The 21,117-nt window shown below is 43.8% G+C and overlaps 2 protein-coding genes across 3 annotated transcripts in view; one reads left to right on the top strand and one right to left on the bottom strand.

The window, feature by feature from the left end:
* Positions 1-21,117, top strand: part of ccdc197 (coiled-coil domain containing 197) — a 56,872-nt gene that overhangs the window by 25,885 nt on the left and 9,870 nt on the right. The window contains exons 1-3 of one of the 2 annotated variants that reach the window (XM_082143577.1): positions 8,852-9,321; positions 9,422-9,467; positions 18,768-18,944. The exons of the other annotated variant lie outside the window; for it this stretch is intronic. Coding sequence (XP_081999703.1) covers positions 9,212-9,321; positions 9,422-9,467; positions 18,768-18,944 — 333 coding nt within the window. The 5' untranslated portion in view covers positions 8,852-9,211. Of the gene's footprint in view, positions 1-8,851; positions 9,322-9,421; positions 9,468-18,767; positions 18,945-21,117 lie in introns of those variants that run through there. 2 annotated transcript variants of the gene reach the window in all.
* On the bottom strand, positions 10-7,837 carry LOC309478995 (uncharacterized protein; the record flags this gene model as incomplete). Its single annotated transcript, XM_082142842.1, has 5 exons — positions 10-185; positions 1,180-1,425; positions 6,173-6,328; positions 6,593-6,759; positions 7,707-7,837. 5 exons carry the CDS (start codon positions 7,835-7,837, stop codon positions 10-12), a joined length of 876 nt encoding a protein of 291 aa, XP_081998968.1.

The following is a 21,117-nucleotide window of genomic DNA, read 5'->3' as shown; positions in this document are numbered from 1 at the left end:
TGATCAGACTCACTCCTCGTGCCCGTGCTGGCTGGCGACGTGCAGTGGCAGAAGGCCGGCACTGCAGGGTTTGTTGGCGTCGGCGTGATGCTGGAGCAGAAGCTTGACGGTTTCCCCGTGACCGTGTCTGCAGGCTTCCGTTAAAGCCGTGTTTCCATCACACGTCTGGAGGTTCACGCCGGCACCTGGCAGGACAAAACACACAAGCCATCCTTTAACATCGGGAAATAAATGTCCTATGAACACAAACAATGTCCTGTTCTGGGATTTATATCTGCTGCTGTACTGGCCTGTCCTGCTATTAGTTTGTGGATATTCTGAATCTATCATATTCATTCGTTTATTCATGTCACGGTAAAATATTAATTTGAAGAACTTCAGGCATATTCACAGATGATCAGATAGATCCTCATATCTGAAGAAATGACACTCATGACTGAGTATTTTGTGATTTAGTAAATGTTTGCAGCATACACAATTATGCTTTATATGAAGAGCGTACAAAATACTCAAAAATAATCTTAAACTTCTTTGTCAAATTAAATATTATATGAGCTGTTTATTTTTATTGGGTTTGTCATTTTTGGGATACACCAACAAGTATTGTGAATATTTAGCCTATATTAAGCTGTAATTAAGTAAGGGTTAGTTCATTTAAACATCTATGTTATTGATAAATTTACAATTACTTTAAATTAAAGAAAAATACGAGTTTGATTTGTCTTATTTGTTTATTTGTCTTAAAATAAGAAGAGTTGGATTGACAAGTGCAATCAAGCTACATATACAGCTAAATATTGTGTTTAGTGTTTTTCACAATGAAAATCAATTCATTAAATTGTCAAGATTAAGATGTTGTATGATTTTAATTGTTAAATGCAGTGGGGAAGGTCGAGGCCTCTGACAGACTGAAATCACAATTTTATAGATTTAGGGTTGGTTTGTTTAGGGTTTAAAACTAGCTTTGCTTTAAACTTAAGTAAATTTTCCCTGAAAAAAGTTTATAATATTTCAAATAGGTCTTGCTACAGAAAACATGGAATTTGGGTTTCTAAAGTTTTTAAGAACAGTCACATGACACCAAAGTCAAGCCTATTGCTTAAACTACTATTCTCATTAACATATGATTTTAAAGTCATTGGATTTTTTGAGAGAATCCAAAAGCATGAGGTTCAGTACCGTTCCGGATCAGGTACGCAAGCGCTTCTGTCCGTCCGTGTCGCGCGGCTTCGATGGCGGGTGTGACATCGTCAGCGTTACGGGCGTCTACGGCGGCTCTGGCCTGCAGGAGCATCTGGCAGAGTGTGATGTTGTTCCGTCTCGCGGCTTCATGCAGTGCCGTCCAACCTCGCCGACAGCGCTGATTCACTGATGCTCCACACGCTAGCAGCAGCTCCACCATACCGACACACTCCTGCTCGCACGCTGCACATGAGGAGAAACATACACACTCGTTTACTCCATACTGACACACTCCTTCTTGCACGCTTCACATAAGAAATATACACACTCGTTCACTTCATACCGACACACTCCTGCTTGCACGCTGCACATGAGGAGAAACATACACACTCGTTCACTTCATACCGACACACTCCTGCTTGCACGCTGCACATGAGGAGAAATATACATACTCGTTTATTCCATACTGACACACTCCTGCTCGCACGCTGGACATGAGGAGAAACATTCACACACGTTTACTCCATACCGACACACTCCTGCTCGCACACTGCACATGAGGAGAAACATACACACACGTTTACTCCATACTGACACACTCCTGCTCGCATGCTGCACATGAGAAACATACACACACGTTTACTCCATACCGACACACTCCTGCTCGCACGCTGCACAGGAGGAGAAACATACACACACGTTTACTCCATACCGACACACTCCTGCTCGCACGCTGCACAGGAGGAGAAACATACACACAAGTTTACTCATACCGACACACTCCTGCTCGCACGCTGCACATGAGGAGAAACATACACACTCGTTTACTCCATACTGACACACTCCTTCTCGCATGCTGCACATGAGAAATATACACACTCGTTTACTCCATAACGACACACTCCTGCTTGCATGCTGCACATGAGGAGAAACACACACACTCGTTTACTCCATACCGACACACTCCTGCTCGCACGCTGCACATGAGGAGAAACATACACACTCGTTTACTCCATACCGACACACTCCTGCTCGCACGCTGGACATGAGGAGAAACATTCACACACGTTTACTCCATACCGACACACTCCTGCTCGCACGCTGGACATGAGGAGAAACATACACACACATTCACTCCATACCGACAAAATCCTGCTCGCACGCTGGACATGAGGAGAAACATACACACACGTTTACTCCATACCGACACACTCCTGCTCGCACGCTGGACATGAGGAGAAACATTCACACACGTTTACTCCATACCGACACACTCCTGCTCGCACGCTGGACATGAGGAGAAACATACACACACATTCACTCCATACCGACACAATCCTGCTCGCACGCTGGACATGAGGAGAAACTTACACGCACGTTTACTCCATACCGATACACTCCTGCTCGCACGCTGCACATGAGAAACATACACACGTTTACTCCATACCGACACACTCCTGCGCGCATGCATCACATGAGGAGAAACATACACACACGTTTACTCCATACCGACACACTCCTGCTCGCACGCTGCACATGAGGAGAAACATACACACACGTTTACTCCATACTGACACACTCCTGCTCGCACGCATCACATGAGAAACATACACACACGTTTACTCCATACCGACACACTCCTGCTCGCACGCTGCACATGAAGAGAAACATACACACACGTTTACTCCATACCGACACACTCCTGCTCGCACGCTGCACATGAGGAGAAACATACACACACGTTTACTCCATACCGACACACTCCTGCTCGTACGCTGCACATGAGGAGAAACATACACACACATTTACTCCATACTGACACACTCCTGCTCGCACGCTGCACAGGAGGAGAAACATTCAAACACGTTTACTCCATACCGACACACTCCTGCTCGCACGCTGCACAGGAGGAGAAACATACACACACGTTTACTCCATACCGACACACTCCTGCTCGCACTCTGCACATGAGGAGAAACACACACACACGTTTATTCCATACCGACACACTCCTGCTCGCACGCTGCACATGAAGAGAAACACACACACACATTTACTCCATACCGACACACTCCTGCTCGCACGCTGGACATGAGGAGAAACATACACACACATTTACTCCATACCGACACAATCCTGCTCGCACGCTGGACATGAGGAGAAACATACACACACGTTTACTCCATACCGACACACTCCTGCTCGCACGCTGCACATGAGAAACATACACACACGTTTACTCCATACCGACACACTCCTGCGCGCACGCATCACATGAGGAGAAACACACACACACGTTTACTCCATACCGACACACTCCTGCTCGCACGCATCACATGAGGAGAAACATACACACACGTTTACTCCATACCGACACACTCCTGCTCGCACGCTGCACATGAGGAGAAACATACACACACGTTTACTCCATACCGACACACTCCTGCTCGCACGCTGCACATGAGGAGAAACATACACACACGTTTACTCCATACCGACACACTCCTGCTCGCAGGCTGCACAGGAGGAGAAACATACACACACGTTTACTCCATACCGACACACTCCTGCTCGCACGCTGCACAGGAGGAGAAACATACACACACGTTTACTCCATACCGACACACTCCTGCTCGCACGTTGCACATGAGGAGAAACATACACAGACATTTACTCCATACTGACACACTCCTGCTCGCACGCTGCACAGGAGGAGAAACATACACACACGTTTACTCCATACTGACACACTCCTGCTCGCACGCTGCACAGGAGGAGAAATATACACACACGTTTACTCCATACCGACACACTCCTGCTCGCAAGCTGCACATGAGGAGAAACATACACACACGTTTACTCCATACCGACACACTCCTGCTCGCACGCTGCACATGAGGAGAAACATACACACACCTTTTCCCTCCATCCCGACACACTCCTGCTCGCACGCATCACATGAGGAGAAACATACACACACGTTTACTCCATACCGACACACTCCTGCTCGCACGCTGCACATGAGGAGAAACATACACACACGTTTACTCCATACCGACACACTCCTGCTCGCACGCTGCACATGAGGAGAAACATACACACTCGTTTACTCCATACCGACACACTCCTGCTTGCACGCTGCACATGAGGAGAAACATACACACACGTTTACTCCATACGACACACTCCTGCTCGCACGCTGCACATGAGGAGAAACATACACACACGTTTACTCCATACCGACACACTCCTGCTTGCATGCTGGACATGAGGAGAAACATACACACACGTTTACTCCATACCGACACACTCCTGCTCGCACGCTGGACATGAGGAGAAACATACACACACGTTTACTCCATACCGACACACTCCTGCTCGCACGCTGGACATGAGGAGAAACATACACACACGTTTACTCCATACCGACACACTCCTGCTCGCACGCTGGACATGAGGAGAAACATACACACACGTTTACTCCATACCGACACACTCCTGCTCGCACGCTGGACATGAGGAGAAACATACACACACGTTTACTCCATACCGACACACTCCTGCTCGCACGCTACACATGAGGAGAAACATACACACACGTTTACTCCATACCGACATACTCCTGCTCGCACGCTGCAAATGAGGAGAAACATTCCAGTTACACTTAATGTTGACACATTTTTTTCTGGTGAAATAAAAAGGAACGTAAACAACTAAAGGAATAGAAAAAAGGAAGCAAGGAAAGAAATTGAGGAAAGGAACAGAGGAAATGAAGAGAGGAAAGAAAACGAGGAAAGGAAGTGCGGAAAGGAAGAGAGGAAAGGAAGAGAGGAAAGGAAGCGAGGAAAGGAAGAGAGGAAAGGAAGAGAGGAAAGGAAGCGAGTAAAGGAAGAGAGGAAAGGAAGCGAGGAAAGGAAGAGAGGAAAGGAAGCGAGTAAAGGAAGCAAGGAAAGGAAGAGAGGAAAGGAAGAGAGGAAAGGAAGCAAGAAAAGGAAGAGAGGAAAGGACGCGAGGAAAGGAAGCGAGGAAAGGAAGAGAGGAAAGGAAGCGAGTAAAGGAAGAGTGGAAAGGAAGCGAGTAAAGGAAGAGAGGAAAGGAAGCGAGGAAAGGAAGAGAGGAAAAGAAGAGAGGAAAGGAAGAGAGGAAAGGATGCGAGTAAAGGAAGCGAGTAAAGGAAGGAAGAGAGGAAAGGAAGCGAGGAAAGGAAGGAAGAGAGGAAAGGAAGTGAGTAAAGGAAGAGAGGAAAGGAAGTGAGGAAAGGAAGGAAGAGAGGAAAGGAAAGGAAGCGATTTCCTGTGGGAAATGAATCCCACAGGAACGCAGACATACTGATAAAATGACCCGAATTACCTCAATGACCTAAATGACCTGAATGAGCTGAACGACTTGAATGACCCCTGAACGACCTGAATGACCCCTGAACAACCTGTATGACCTCAATGACCTGACTGACCTGAATGACCCGATTGGCCTGAACGACCTGTATGACCTCAATGACCTGACTGACATGAATGACCCAAATGAACGCACCTTTATGACCCCTGAATGACCTGTATGACCTCAATGACCTGACTGACCTGAATGACCCGATTGACCCGAAAGACCTGAACGACCTGTATGACCTCAATGACCTGACTGACCTGAATGACCCAAATGAACGCACCTTTATGACCCCTGAATGACCCGTATGACCTCAATGACCTGACTGACCTGAATGACCCGATTGACCCGAATGACCTGAACGACCTGTATGACCTCAATGACCTGACTGACCCAAATGAACGCACCTTTATGACCCCTGAATGACCCGTATGACCTCAATGACCTGACTGACCTGAATGACCCGATTGACCCGAATGACCTGAACGACCTGTATGACCTCAATGACCTGACTGACCTGAATGACCCAAATGAACGCACCTTTATGACCCCTGAATGACCTGTATGACCTCAATGACCTGACTGACCTGAATGACCCAAATGAACGCACCTTTATAAAGCGTCGTCTCTTTGTTCTTGTTGCTGATATCAGGGTCGGCTCCTGCTTCCAGAAGAATCCTCACACAGTCCAGGTGTCGTCCGTGAACCGCGATCATCAGAGCCGTCTGTTCCTGAAGCGTCCGCTTGTCCACACACACGCCTCGAGCTGCACACGCACACACACACACACCATTAATCAGCACACGCATCAGGTCTGCTGTAGATGACCAATGACTAGCACAGTAAAACACAACACTAGAGCGGCTCAACCTGTTCAACAAGTGCATGGGTTTGTTTTCTGGAAATTCCTCAGAAAGGTTAGAGAGAAACAGCCTGTGGCACTTCAAGTGTGTGTGAGACAGTAATTTAGAACTCAAGTGTGTGTGAGACAGTGATTTAGAACTCAAGTGTGTGTGAGACAGTGATTTACCTTTCAGCAGCGCTTGAACACAGAGTGTCTGCCCGCAGTGAGCGGCTTCATGCAGTGCCGTCCAGTCGTCAGCGTCACACACCGATGCTAGTGCCCTGACTTGCTGCACATCTCCTCTCCGCACTGCACAGATCAGCCTGAGAGAGAACAGATCATCACTGACGGGGCTAGTCGTCACAGGGGCTCACAGACGGGGCTCACAGACGGGGCTAGTCGTCACAGGGGCTCACAGACGGGGCTAGTCGTCACAGGGGCTCACAGATGGGGCTAGTCGTCACAGGGGCTCAGAGACGGGGCTAGTCGTCACGGGGCTAGTCGCCACAGGGGCTCACAGACGGGGAGAGTCGTCACAGGAGCTCACAGACGGGGCTAGTCGTCACAGGGGCTCACAGACGGAGCTAGTCGTCACAGGGGCTCACAGACGGGGCTAGTCGTCACAGGGGCTCACAGACGGAGCTAGTCGTCACAGGGGCTCAGAGCCGGGGCTAGTCGTCACAGCGGCTCACAGACGGGGCTAGTCGACACAGGGGCTCACAGATGGGGCTAGTTGTCACAGGGGCTCACAGACGGGGCTAGTCGTCACAGCGGCTCAGAGACCGTGGCTGGTCGTCACAGGGACTCACAGACGGGGCTTGTCGTCACAGGGACTCACAGACGGGGCTAGTCGTCACAGGGACTCACAGACGGGGCTAGTCGTCACAGGGACTCACAGACGGGGCTAGTCGTCACAGGGGCTCAGAGCCGGGGCTAGTCATCACAGGGGCTCAGAGGCCGGGGCTAGTCGTCACAGGGGCTCAGAGGCCGGGGCTAGTCGTCACAGAGACTCAGTCTCATAAATGCTTGGTTTCTCCAGCAGTGCTTTTTTAGAAATCTCTTAAACTGAAATATTTTATTGAGTTCTGTCCTCCAGGCTAGATTTACAGTATAATCCTATTTTTGTAATATCTACGAAATAAAATAAACGCACACAGACATCCATTAAGACTATACAATTAAGGCAACTTTTCTCTTTGCATGTTTCATTAATTGTATTTCCTAGTCGTTTTACTGTTCACATGTGGCCATAAAACCCGTAATATGGATTTGAATGGCAGGTTCCAGTGTGACAGCTTACCCCGTGCACAGATTACTCGCTATAGCGGTCTCGATGCGAATGTGTCTAAAGAGACATTTAAAACTCAACACATACTGAGAAACACTGAGTGTGACAACTAGCCCCGTCTCCAGAAGATCAACACAGAACATGGTGAGATTGAGCTGTCACAAAACACCCGATTTAAAGTGACAGCTGAAGGTCATGCAGGAACAAACCTGTCACACACCTGCCATATTCTGATACTATAAACTAAACTGAACCATTTGAGCTCGTTCTGTTGATGAATAAACTGCCACAGTAACACACACACACACACACACACACACACACACACACACACACACACACACACACACACACACACACACACACACACACACGATCCTCAGTTCAGCTTCACTTCCACTCGAGACATTTATCATCACTGTCACTGATCACATTCACACACACACTCACTCGCACACACACACACACACACACACACACACACACACACACACACACACACACACACACACACACACACACACACACACACACACACACACACACACACACACACACACACACACACACACTGAAAAGAAAACGACACAGCTCAGTCTAGTCTCACACACACTCTCTCTGAACACGTCAAAGCTCCTGAGTTAATATCATCACACTGTATGCTGAATTAAAGACCCCATGAAATGTAACAAAGACATAATCTTTTTGGACTTTCCGTATAATTTAGTAGCTACTTGATTATTTTTTATTGAGAAATATACATATTTTGTTAAGAATATACAAATAGCACTAATCTTACAGGACGACTTAAAAAAAGAAATCTGACTGTTTTTGAAATATGTAAATTTGCCTAAATGTACAGTATTCAGCAGAAGTGAGTCTCAGTATCTCACACACTCTCTCTCACACACTGCAGTGTTTATACGTCGAGCATTTCCTCTTAACCATCAAAAACAAATACGTCAGAAAGTCTAATAAAACACTGTAAGACAGAAATGAACAGAAGAGGGACATTCATGTAACCCTAAAACAACACAATACAACCAATCGTTCAAAATACAGGTAAAGGTAACACTCCTGTGAAAGATACAGATATTCCTTCATGTTCACACACACTGAGTTCTCACTCATGCTGAATACTGATCATCTTAAAGCTTTACTCGTGAAATAAAAGCCACAACTTTGAATTTAAACGTCCTTGAAATAGCGAGGAGTGTTTTATTTTTTTGCGAAGCAAATAAAACACAACTTGGATAAAGATTCGTGTAGTTGTTGATGACTCGACAGCGCCACACTGTGGACGCGCAGGTTCTGAGACTACGACACTTCCGCTCAGTTACCATGACAACAGTGGCGCGTCGCCGCGAGCTCATACTCCTATTGTGTTTCCGAGCAACACCAAAAGCGAGGAATTAAAGAAAGCCATTAAAGAAAACCTCGCTGTTAACGCGCCTCTGTCACGCTTAAGTCTCTCTGCTTTACTGTATCTCTCTCGGTCGGGTTCTGCTAAAGCACTCATGGATTCCTCGTCTCGAGCTTCACCTGCTCTGAAAACTAACGCAGATCTAAAGCTGAAAGTAGAAAACAGAAAGAAAAACGTGTTTGTAACGCAGTTAGAGGAGCACAGGTACAGATACTTTATTGTGTTTTACTGCTTTAAACAAGTTATAAAGCCAGTTTACTGCGGTGATTTCTCTGGTAATGGTCTGTTGTTTTTGTCATGACAGAGAGCAGAAGGATGAGCATATAAAGCATATTCCTGTAATAACACAGGTGTGTATGAGACCGACTACAGCACACACACACACACACACACACACACACACACACACACACACACACACACACACACACACACACACACACACACACACACACACCTACAAAAAAATAAAATAAATCTGTGTAAGATTTACTCAGAAATAATTTTCAATCCGAAATAGCTAGTTTCACAAATAATTAACACGTCTTACACAGTGCATTTAACTGTATGATTACACTGTAATAAGAACACTTTAAAATACAGAGTAAAATTACCGGTAATTAACTACATGCACTTACTAGGCTATATGGTTAGGGTTTGTTTTAGGGTTAACGTTAGTTGCTTGTAATTAAACACAATTTACTGAAATCACTACAGTGAATACGTGTAAAATGTATCAAGGACAGTTTAAAGGGATAGTTCACCCAAAAATGAAAATTAGCTCATGATTTACTCACTCTCAAGCCAGCCTAGGTGTATATGACATTCTTCTTACAGACGAATACAGTCAGAGTTATATAATAAAATGTCCTGGCTCTTCCAAGCTTTATAATGGCAATGAATGGCCGTTTCTGTTTTGAAGTCCATAAAAGTGCATCCATCCATCATAAAAGTGCATCCATCCATCATAAAAGTGCTCCACATGGCCACGGGGTTTAATAAAGGCCTTCTGAAGCGAAGCAATGCATTTGTGTATAAAAAATATCCATATTTAAAAGTAAAATACCTAGCCTAGCTTCCAGCCAAACGAACATACAGTATGGATTCTCTGTATGACATTTTTTTATGACATTTTTTTATATCTTGATGGTGATGTTATGATGTGATGGTGATGTACTGGTGATGTGATGTAATTTGCTGGTGATGTAATTTGCTGGTGATGTGATGTGCTGGTAATGTGATGTGCTGGTAATGTGATGTGCTGGTGATGTGATGGTGATGTGATTTGCTGGTGATGTGATGTGCTGGTGATGTGCTGGTGATGTGATGGTGATGTGATTTGCTGGTGATGTGATTTGCTGGTGATGTGATGTGCTGGTGATGTGATGTGCTGGTAATGTGATGTGCTGGTAATGTGATGTGCTGGTGATGTGATGTGCTGGTGATGTGATGTGCTGGTGATGTGATGTGCTGGTAATGTGATGTGCTGGTAATGTGATGTGCTGGTGATGTGATGGTGATGTGATTTGCTGGTGATGTGATGTGCTGGTGATGTGATGTGCTGGTGATGTGATGGTGATGTGATTTGCTGGTGATGTGATGTGCTGGTGATGTGATGTGCTGGTGATGTGATTTGCTGGTGATGTGATGTGCTGGTGATGTGATTTGCTGGTAATGTGATGTGCTGGTAATGTGATGTGCTGGTGATGTGATGGTGATGTGATTTGCTGGTAATGTGATGTGCTGGTGATGTGATTTGCTGGTGATGTGATGTGCTGGTGATGTGATTTGCTGGTGATGTGATGTGCTGGTGATGTGATGTGCTGGTAATGTGATGTGCTGGTAATGTGATGTGCTGGTGATGTGATGTGCTGGTGATGTGATGTGCTGGTGATGTGATGTGCTGGTAATGTGATGTGCTGGTAATGTGATGTGCTGGTGATGTGATGGTGATGTGATTTGCTGGTGATGTGATGTGCTGGTGATGTGATGTGCTGGTGATGTGATGGTGATGTGATTTGCTGGTGATGTGATGTGCTGGTGATGTGATGTGCTGGTGATGTGATTTGCTGGTGATGTGATGTGCTGGTGATGTGATTTGCTGGTAATGTGATGTGCTGGTAATGTGATGTGCTGGTGATGTGATGGTGATGTGATTTGCTGGTAATGTGATGTGCTGGTGATGTGATTTGCTGGTGATGTGATGTGCTGGTGATGTGATGTGCTGGTAATGTGATGTGCTGGTAATGTGATGTGCTGGTGATGTGATGGTGATGTGATTTGCTGGTGATGTGATGTGCTGGTGATGTGATGTGCTGGTGATGTGATGGTGATGTGATTTGCTGGTGATGTGATGTGCTGGTGATGTGATGTGCTGGTGATGTGATTTGCTGGTGATGTGATGTGCTGGTGATGTGATTTGCTGGTAATGTGATGTGCTGGTAATGTGATGTGCTGGTGATGTGATGGTGATGTGATTTGCTGGTAATGTGATGTGCTGGTAATGTGATGTGCTGGTGATGTGATGGTGATGTGATGTGCTGGTAATGTGATGTGCTGGTGATGTGATTTGCTGGTGATGTGATGTGCTGGTGATGTGATGTGCTGGTAATGTGATGTGCTGGTAATGTGATGTGCTGGTGATGTGATGGTGATGTGATTTGCTGGTGATGTGATGTGCTGGTGATGTGATGGTGATGTGATTTGCTGGTGATGTGATGTGCTGGTGATGTGATTTGCTGGTGATGTGATGTGCTGGTGATGTGATTTGCTGGTGATGTGATTTGCTGGTGATGTGATTTGCTGGTGATGTGATGTGCTGGTGATGTGATGTGCTGGTAATGTGATGGTGATGTGATTTGCTGGTGATGTGATGTGCTGGTGATGTGATGTGCTGGTGATGTGATGGTGATGTGCTGGTGATGTGATGTGCTGGTAATGTGATGTGCTGGTGATGTGATGGTGATGTGATTTGCTGGTGATGTGATGGTGATGTGATTTGCTGGTGATGTGATGTGCTGGTGATGTGATGTGCTGGTGATGTGATGGTGATGTGATGTGCTGGTGATGTGATGGTGATGTGATTTGCTGGTGATGTGATGTGCTGGTGATGTGATGTGCTGGTGATGTGCTGGTGATGTGATGTGCTGGTGATGTGATTTGCTGGTGATGTGATGTGCTGGTGATGTGATTTGCTGGTGATGTGATGTGCTGGTGATGTGATTTGCTGGTGATGTGATGGTGATGTGCTGGTGATGTGATGTGCTGGTGATGTGATGTGCTGGTGATGTGATTTGCTGGTGATGTGATGTGCTGGTGATGTGATGGTGATGTGATTTGCTGGTGATGTGATGTGCTGGTGATGTGATGTGCTGGTGATGTGATTTGCTGGTGATGTGATGTGCTGGTGATGTGATTTGCTGGTGATGTGATGGTGATGTGCTGGTGATGTGATTTGCTGGTAATGTGATTTCAGGGCCTGAATTTCATTTTGGAAAATGGGGGGGAAATCCCCCCTTAGGTGATTCTTATGGGGGGGGATTTTTAATTTGAGGGGGGAGTTTAGACTTTTTTTTTTTAATTACATTTATCTCGCCTAAATGTATGCTCACTCATCGCATTTTTACAATGGGGTAATTTTGTTCTTAAGAATTTACACAACACAAGGAATTCTTGATTTCAATCTTTGAATTAAATTGAAAAAAGTAGCACAAATAAATACAATAGAATAAAGATACCAATAAAGAGAAATAAAGAGAGAAGTTTTTGCTTAGGTCTAACACGAGTATTCAGAAATACAGAGATTGAATAAAGTAATCAAATGTAAAATAACACTGGGTAGTATTTTAGTCCTGACTAAATTAAATACATAGGCTATTAATCCTGATTCCTTAAAATGAAAGCTATATTTTGTTGTTTTGACAACCAAATTAAGGACAGACACATATGTCTGCTGTCCCTTTAAGAGCTAGTGCACGGATCCTGTGTTCATTATACGGTCACGTGCGATTTATGCTTAAGACATAACCGACTGTGTTTAGAGGATACTCACCAAGACCGAAATTTACATAATTTTCGCATGTTTTTGACTGTTAAAGCGATATAATCCACGAAAAATAACTTTGGTTACCCGCGAGCTGTGTGTGAGGCGGCTTTACTCTATGTATGTGTGCAGAGAAACATCTCTCAGACAGCGCGCAAGTACCGAATTGATTGATTGATTTTATTTGACCACTTAAATATAAAAAAAATATGAAAACAGTACTCTGTGTCATATATTAAAATACATAAATAGTCAGGGATGACACAATAAAGCCCAAAGACTTATTTCCATTGTGGTCCCTATAAGGGCAAGGGGAAAGGACAAGTTGCAGCAATTCACACATGAATCATTTTTCATACATTAAACAAATTCATTCATATTATACAGAAAAATGTACAATAAAAATAGACTATGTTATAATAAAAACTATGATTGGCATCTAAGCCATACTTTCAACCCTGTTTAAAATTGCCTATGCTTAGTACTGTCTTTAGTGTACCAGGTAACCGATTCCAAAGGATAGTTCCAGCATAAAGAAAAGACTGTTTGCCCAGATTAGTTTTAAATCTGGGGGGTACAAAATCTGTTGAGCTACCCCTAGTGGAGTAACTGTGACCTTCACTTACTCTTTTAAAATAATTTCTAAAATATTTGGGAACATCTCCATTAACAATTTTATGTACCATACCCAGCTGCATCTGAGACACGCGATCCTCAACTTCCAACCATCCCACTCTTTCAAAGTGGGAAGATTCCAGATGAGTTCTTATGGGAAGGTCTAAAATAAGCCTTATTAATTTATTTTGAGACGTCTGAAGTCTATGTTTCAGGTTCCCTGTGACACCATTGTACCATGATCCACACGCATAATCAAAATATGGCTGAATTAAAGCTCCTGCCAGAATTAGCTTTGTTTTTTCATCCAAAAACTTTGATATTCTGGCCAAAAAACGGACTCTCTGATTTACTTTAGTAATTACCTTATGGGCCTGACCTACTCCAGATAAATTGCAATCTAACATACATCCAAGATAACTGATTGATTCCTTGGCAGTAATTACAATATCTCCAGCTAGGACCTTAAAACTGGAGGCTTTCTTTAACTTTATCTTTGTTCCAAACAATATGGATTCAGTTTTCCCTAAATGAAGTGATAATCTGTTATCAGCCATCCACATACTAACATTTAGAAGTGCTGAGCTAAGTTTGTTTTCAATCATATTTTTATCCTTGTGAGAAACAACCATCGCAGAATCATCTGCATATAAAAAAAGACTGCATGAACAAGCAGACTTTAGATCATTTATATATAGTAAAAAGAAAAGTGGACCCAAAATGCTCCCTTGAGGTACCCCACAGTCCATGCCTTTTGGCTGAGACATTTTCCCCCCAATGTCCACTACTTGCGTTCTATTTTCCAGATAGGAGCCCACCCATTTCTGTGCTAATTCACTAAAACCCATGGCTTTCAATTTATACATTAAGACACCATGGTCGACTGTATCAAAAGCTTTTTGTAAGTCTAACATGACCATGCCACAGAAGTTTCCATTATCTACCTCCTTTTTTATATAGTCCGTTAGAAACAATAAACAGGAATCCGTAGAATGTGATTTCCGAAAACCCGACTGGAACTCATAAAGTAGGTTTTGTGATTTTAAGTAATTATCAATCTGTTCAAAAATAATCTTTTCAATTACCTTTGACAGACAACCAAGAATTGAGACGGGTCTATAATTACCAGGGTCTAGTTTACTCCCTTTCTTATATAATGGAATCACTCTGGCAATCTTGAGGTCATTGGGGAAGCATCCTTGTTCTATCGACCTGTTTATAATATGTGTAATGCTCGGAGTAATAATCTCAGCGGCATCCCTCACGAATTTAGATGGAATAAAATCTAATCCTGTGGCTTTAGAGCCATCAAGCCTCTTCAGCTTCTCAAGAACAAGTGTCTCCCTCACCTTTTCAAAAAAGAAACTCCCCGCCCGGACACCTACTGTAACTGAGAGTAAAAGTCCTGCACATGACTTTCACCATATTGACCAGTCTGACCAGGTAACTTTTCCACAAGCTTCCTGGCAACTGATGAGAAATGCGTATTAAAGCTATCTGCCACCATCTCCTTCTCTGATGTAATGTTGTTGCCAAGATCTAGAGTGATATTACTGTTTTTTGTTTTTAGCCTTTTACTGTAGCCAAGTTGCTTAAGGGATTTCCATAACTTTCCTGAGTCGTTTCTATATTCAGTAATTTTTTCATTGAAATATGCCTTTTTAGTATTGCCCACTAATCTATTAACTTCATTTCTAGCCTTTTTATAATCAGCCCAACTCTGCTCATCCTTATTTTCTCTGAATTTCCCATACTTCCTATTTCTTACCCTAATTGCCTCAAGGACGTCATCATTCACCCAGGGTTCTGTTCTCTGCCTTATTCAAATTTCTTTATATGGGGCTATTTTATCCACAGCTTCTAAAAACATACTTTTAAATAGGCACCATGCTCTGTCCACGTCACTACATTGCAAAACTTTAGACCAGTTCATTTTATTTAAACAGCCATTCAGTGCTTCTTTGCTATACTTTTTCAGTGAACGGGTTTTTATAGAAGTATGACAGTTGAGCACTGCTTTCTTGATCTTTCTAGTACAGAAAATAATAGAATGGTCACTCAACCCATATTTTATAACCCCGCTTTCTGTTATCCTAGATTTGTCTGATACTAGGACAAGATCAATCGTAGTTTGGGTGGTAGAGCACACACGTGTAGGTTCATTAATCAGCTGATGTAAACTATTGGAGCGACAGAAATTCATCAATGCTTTATACCCTGAAACATCACTTTTCTGAACATCAGTATTAAAATCCCCCAACATGATAACCTCATATTTAACCAGGTCCACGAAGAGTTTAAAATCGCGTGAATGCTTAAACTGGTAAGACTTAAAAAGACGTGCAAATGGTAAACTTTAGTTACTCATGATGCAATGCTGGCCCGATTATGCAAGTGACAACTCCGTCTATCCCGACTCCCGAAACGCGAGAGTGTATCGCCGCCTGCAGCGCTTAACGATTGCCTTGTGCAACACATGTTGAGAGACGAGAGATAGAAGACGCAGCACCGCTGAATCACTCACGCGGTTTGAGAAATTGCGTCTCGCAGACAGTTTTAAAATGACTGATTTGATTTTATAATCTGTGTGGATTAATTTACTAATACAACCTACAGGCTAAAGTGAATCAATGTTTGCGGGAATTTCCCGCATTATAAGTGGGAGACCTGCGGGAATTATAAAAATTATGCGCAATACCTGCAATCCCGCGCCGAAATTCAAGCCCTGGATTTGCTGGTGATGTGATGGTGATGTGATGTGCTGGTGATGTGATTTGCTGGTAATGTGATTTGCTGGTGATGTGATGTGATGGTGATGTGATGTGATGGTGATGTGCTGGTGATGTGATGTGCTGGTGATGTGATTTGCTGGTAATGTGATTTGCTGGTAATGTGATTTGCTGGTGATGTGATGGTGATGTGATGGTGATGTGATGTGCTGGTGATGTGATTTGCTGGTAATGTGATTTGCTGGTGATGTGATGGTGATGTGCTGGTGATGTGATGTGCTGGTGATGTGATTTGCTGGTGATGTGATGGTGATGTGATGTGATGTAATTTGCTGGTGATGGTGATGTGATGTAATTTGCTGGTGATGTGATTTGCTGGTGATGTGATGGTGATGTGCTGGTGATGTGATTTGCTGGTAATGTGCTGGTGATGTGATGGTGATTTGCTGGTAATGTGCTGGTGATGTGATTTGCTGGTGATGTGATGTGCTGGTGATGTGATTTGCTGGTGATGTGCTGGTGATGTGATGTGCTGGTGATGTGCTGGTGATGTGATTTGCTGGTAATGTGCTGGTGATGTGATGGTGATGTGATTTGCTGGTGATGTGATGTGCTGGTGATGTGATTTGCTGGTGATGTGATGGTGATGTGATGTGCTGGTAATGTGCTGGTGATGTGATGGTGATGTGATTTGCTGGTGATGTGATGTGCTGGTGATGTGATGTGCTGGTGATGTGATGGTGATGTGCTGGTGATGTGATGTGCTGGTGATGTGATTTGCTGGTAATGTGATTTGCTGGTGATGTGATGGTGATGTGATGTGCTGGTAATGTAATGGTGATGTGATGTGCTGGTAATGTGATTTGCTGGTGATGTGCTGGTGATGTGATGTGCTGGTGATGTGATTTGCTGGTGATGGTGATGTGATGTAATTTGCTGGTGATGTGATTTGCTGGTGATGTGATGGTGATGTGCTGGTGATGTGATTTGCTGGTAATGTGCTGGTGATGTGATGGTGATTTGCTGGTAATGTGCTGGTGATGTGATTTGCTGGTGATGTGATGTGCTGGTGATGTGATTTGCTGGTGATGTGCTGGTGATGTGATGTGATGTGCTGGTGATGTGCTGGTGATGTGATTTGCTGGTAATGTGCTGGTGATGTGATGGTGATGTGATTTGCTGGTGATGTGATGTGCTGGTGATGTGATTTGCTGGTGATGTGATGGTGATGTGATGTGCTGGTAATGTGCTGGTGATGTGATGGTGATGTGATTTGCTGGTGATGTGATGTGCTGGTGATGTGATGTGCTGGTGATGTGATGGTGATGTGCTGGTGATGTGATGTGCTGGTGATGTGATTTGCTGGTAATGTGATTTGCTGGTGATGTGATGGTGATGTGATGTGCTGGTAATGTGATGGTGATGTGATGTGCTGGTAATGTGATGGTGATGTGATGTGCTGGTAATGTGATTTGCTGGTGATGTGCTGGTGATGTGATGTGCTGGTGATGTGATTTGCTGGTAATGTGATTTGCTGGTGATGTGATGTAATTTGCTGGTGATGTGATGTAATTTGCTGGTGATGTGATTTGCTGGTGATGTGATGTGCTGGTGATGTGATTTGCTGGTAATGTGCTGGTGATGTGATGGTGATTTGCTGGTAATGTGCTGGTGATGTGATGGTGATGTGATTTGCTGGTGATGTGATGTGCTGGTGATGTGATTTGCTGGTGATGTGCTGGTGATGTGATGTGCTGGTGATGTGCTGGTGATGTGATTTGCTGGTAATGTGCTGGTGATGGTGATGTGATTTGCTGGTGATGTGATATGCTGGTGATGTGCTGGTGATGTGATGTGCTGGTGATGTGATGTGCTGGTGATGTGATTTGCTGGTGATGTGATGTGCTGGTGATGTAATTTGCTGGTGATGTGATGTAATTTGCTGGTGATGTGATTTGCTGGTGATTTGCTCGTGATGTGCTGGTGATGTAATGTGCTGGTGATGTGATGGTGATGTGCTGGTGATGTGATGGTGATGTGCTGGTGATGTGATGGTGATGTGCTGGTGATGTGCTGGTGATATGATTTGCTGGTAATGTGCTGGTGATGTGCTGCTAATGTGCTGGTGATGTGATGGTGATGTGCTGGTGATATGATTTGCTGGTGATGTGATGGTGATGTGCTGGTGATTTGCTGGTAATGTGATTTGCTGGTGATGTGCTGGTGATTTGCTGGTAATGTGATTTGCTGGTGATGTGCTGCAGAGCTCCAGCGGGCTCCTGGAGACGGGCGTGAACACACTGCAGTCCACACTGGTCCTGAAGAAGCGTGTGGAGGTGGACGAGATGAACACGCAGCTGATGGAGAAACGACAGCAGGTTCACGACTGCATGAAGATCCTGCGAGAGAGAAGAGCTCAGCTACAGCAGAGACAGACTGAGGTGAGCGAGATCAGGGGTTCTCCTGCACTTACATGTAGGACTGTAGGGTTCTGACTCCCCCTGCTGAAAAACTCTATCGCATTCATTCACAGTCAAGTGTGTACTGTAAAACACAATCTATAGGCCCGTTCACATTAGGGCTGTCAACGAATATTCTAAATTCGAATATATATTCGAATAGTTTTAAAAAACAGAAATTCGAACGTGAAAATTAATATTCGAATGTGAATTTCGAATATGGAAAAACACGCCCGCGGAAGCAGAGGCGCGGCTGTCTGCTTTGCGAGTGGGCGCGCGCGCTGCCTGAAGCCTTGTTTATACTTTCGCCTGTCTCCACAGCGCGAGTCTCCGCAGACTGCGCGCGCACCTCCCCCAAACGGACGAGGCGTTTATACTCGACGCGCTCGCCGTTGTACTATTCTTTGAAACGATAGGGGGCGATTCGCGCTCGTGCGGACGCGTCGAGTATAAACAAGACTTGAGGGACAGGTCACACGAGTCGCACTGTCTAGCACAGCGTCACTGCTGAAAGTTGACAGTGCACTAAAAGACAATGGAATAAATTGCAGTCAGTTTTTCCTTTTTTTAATACAAGCACCAATAATGTAAGTAGCCTTTTTCTTTTTTAATAGCACTTTATTTTTTATGAACCTCAGGGTAAAAGTTCTTTGTTGTCACATTTCTCGGAATTGTGTGCCTCATTTTATTTAAAGTTAAACAGAAAAGTTCCATGTTTACCACAGCTCACTCGGAGCGTTCAATGTCGGTTCTATACTGTAAAACTTCAATTAATGTTAATACATTTGTTTCAATCACTGAATGAAGCCTGCTATATTTGGGGCAAGAGTCGCGACCTTAAATTGCTTGCACAAAACTCTTGATCAGCACTCAACATGTGCTTATTGTTGTTCATTTAAACCGTTATGAGCAGAGAGAGCGTGAGCGCGAGGGCGCGAGAGAGAGAGAGAGAGAGAGAGAGAGAGTGCCTGCGAGTGAGCGAGTCTGCGGTCTTGGCCATTAGTTTATTTACTTGGTTTTGTGTTGGTAATACATTGTCAAATATGTTTAAACTTAAATTAACTACCTATACAAGTTATGTATGTCTCTTTGTATTAATTTGTCCTGTTATTGACGTAATGCGCGTCATTGAAAAAATGCGCAACCAGATGTTCGAATAGTTCGAATATTCGTGTGTTTTTTAGAGGGAATATTCGAACGTCATTTTTGAGCAATTTTGACAGCCCTAGTTCACATCAAGGACGATAACTATAACAATAAAGACAGTTTTAAAAATCGTTCTAAATGTAAAAGAGTAACACAAAGAGTCCACACCTCAACTATAACTACGACTGCACAGAGAAACAATATCGTTTGTATATCTTTCTTTTTTTTGTCAAATGGGTTTTTTATTCAAACAACAAGTAGCCTTGAAATAATTACAGGTTCCAGAATTGATTTTCTTATATGCAAAAAAAAAAAAAAAATATATATATATATATATAAACACCCCATCCCCCGCCTGTTAATATACAATCCAGTGACATTAATACACAGCACTTAGGTCAGCCTACAATACATTGCATTAAGGAGTAACATTCCTATTAAGGTAGCAGATGAAAGAGTCCCAAATCTTGTGGAATTGTCCAATGTTGCCTTTCCAAAGGTATCTAGTTCATTCCAGGTGTAGAGTAGACATCAGTTCCTCAAGCCATAATTTAGCATCAGGAGGGTAAACCTTTTTCCAAAACAGTACAGTTTCTTGGCTGTTATCAGACAATATGTGAGAAATTTCTTTTGAGCACTGTTCAATGAATATACATGGTTAGAATGTCCTAATATAATGAGCACTGGGTCTGGTTCCAAGTTTACATTAAGTACATCTGAAAGCATTTTAAAAAACTCACACCAGAATCCCTGTATTTTATGGCAGAAAATAAAACTATGGGCTAAATCAGCATCCTCTGATTTGCATTATCACAAAGAGGCGAGACATTGGGGAAAAACCTATGTAATTTCTTTTTTGAGAAATGTAATCTATGTAAGACCTTAAATTTAATGAGGCATAATATTGTATTGACCGATTGTTTATCAATATCCTCTAAACCATTCTGCCAAATCTCTTCAGAGATTCCAATCCCCATCTCTCGTTCCCATTCCTCTCTAATCAAGCTTG

This window comes from Leuciscus leuciscus (assembly GCF_965113295.1).
Source record: "Leuciscus leuciscus genome assembly, chromosome: 17".
NCBI classification, from domain to species: Eukaryota; Metazoa; Chordata; class Actinopteri; order Cypriniformes; family Leuciscidae; genus Leuciscus; species Leuciscus leuciscus.
This window is presented reverse-complemented; position numbering and strand designations above follow the sequence as displayed.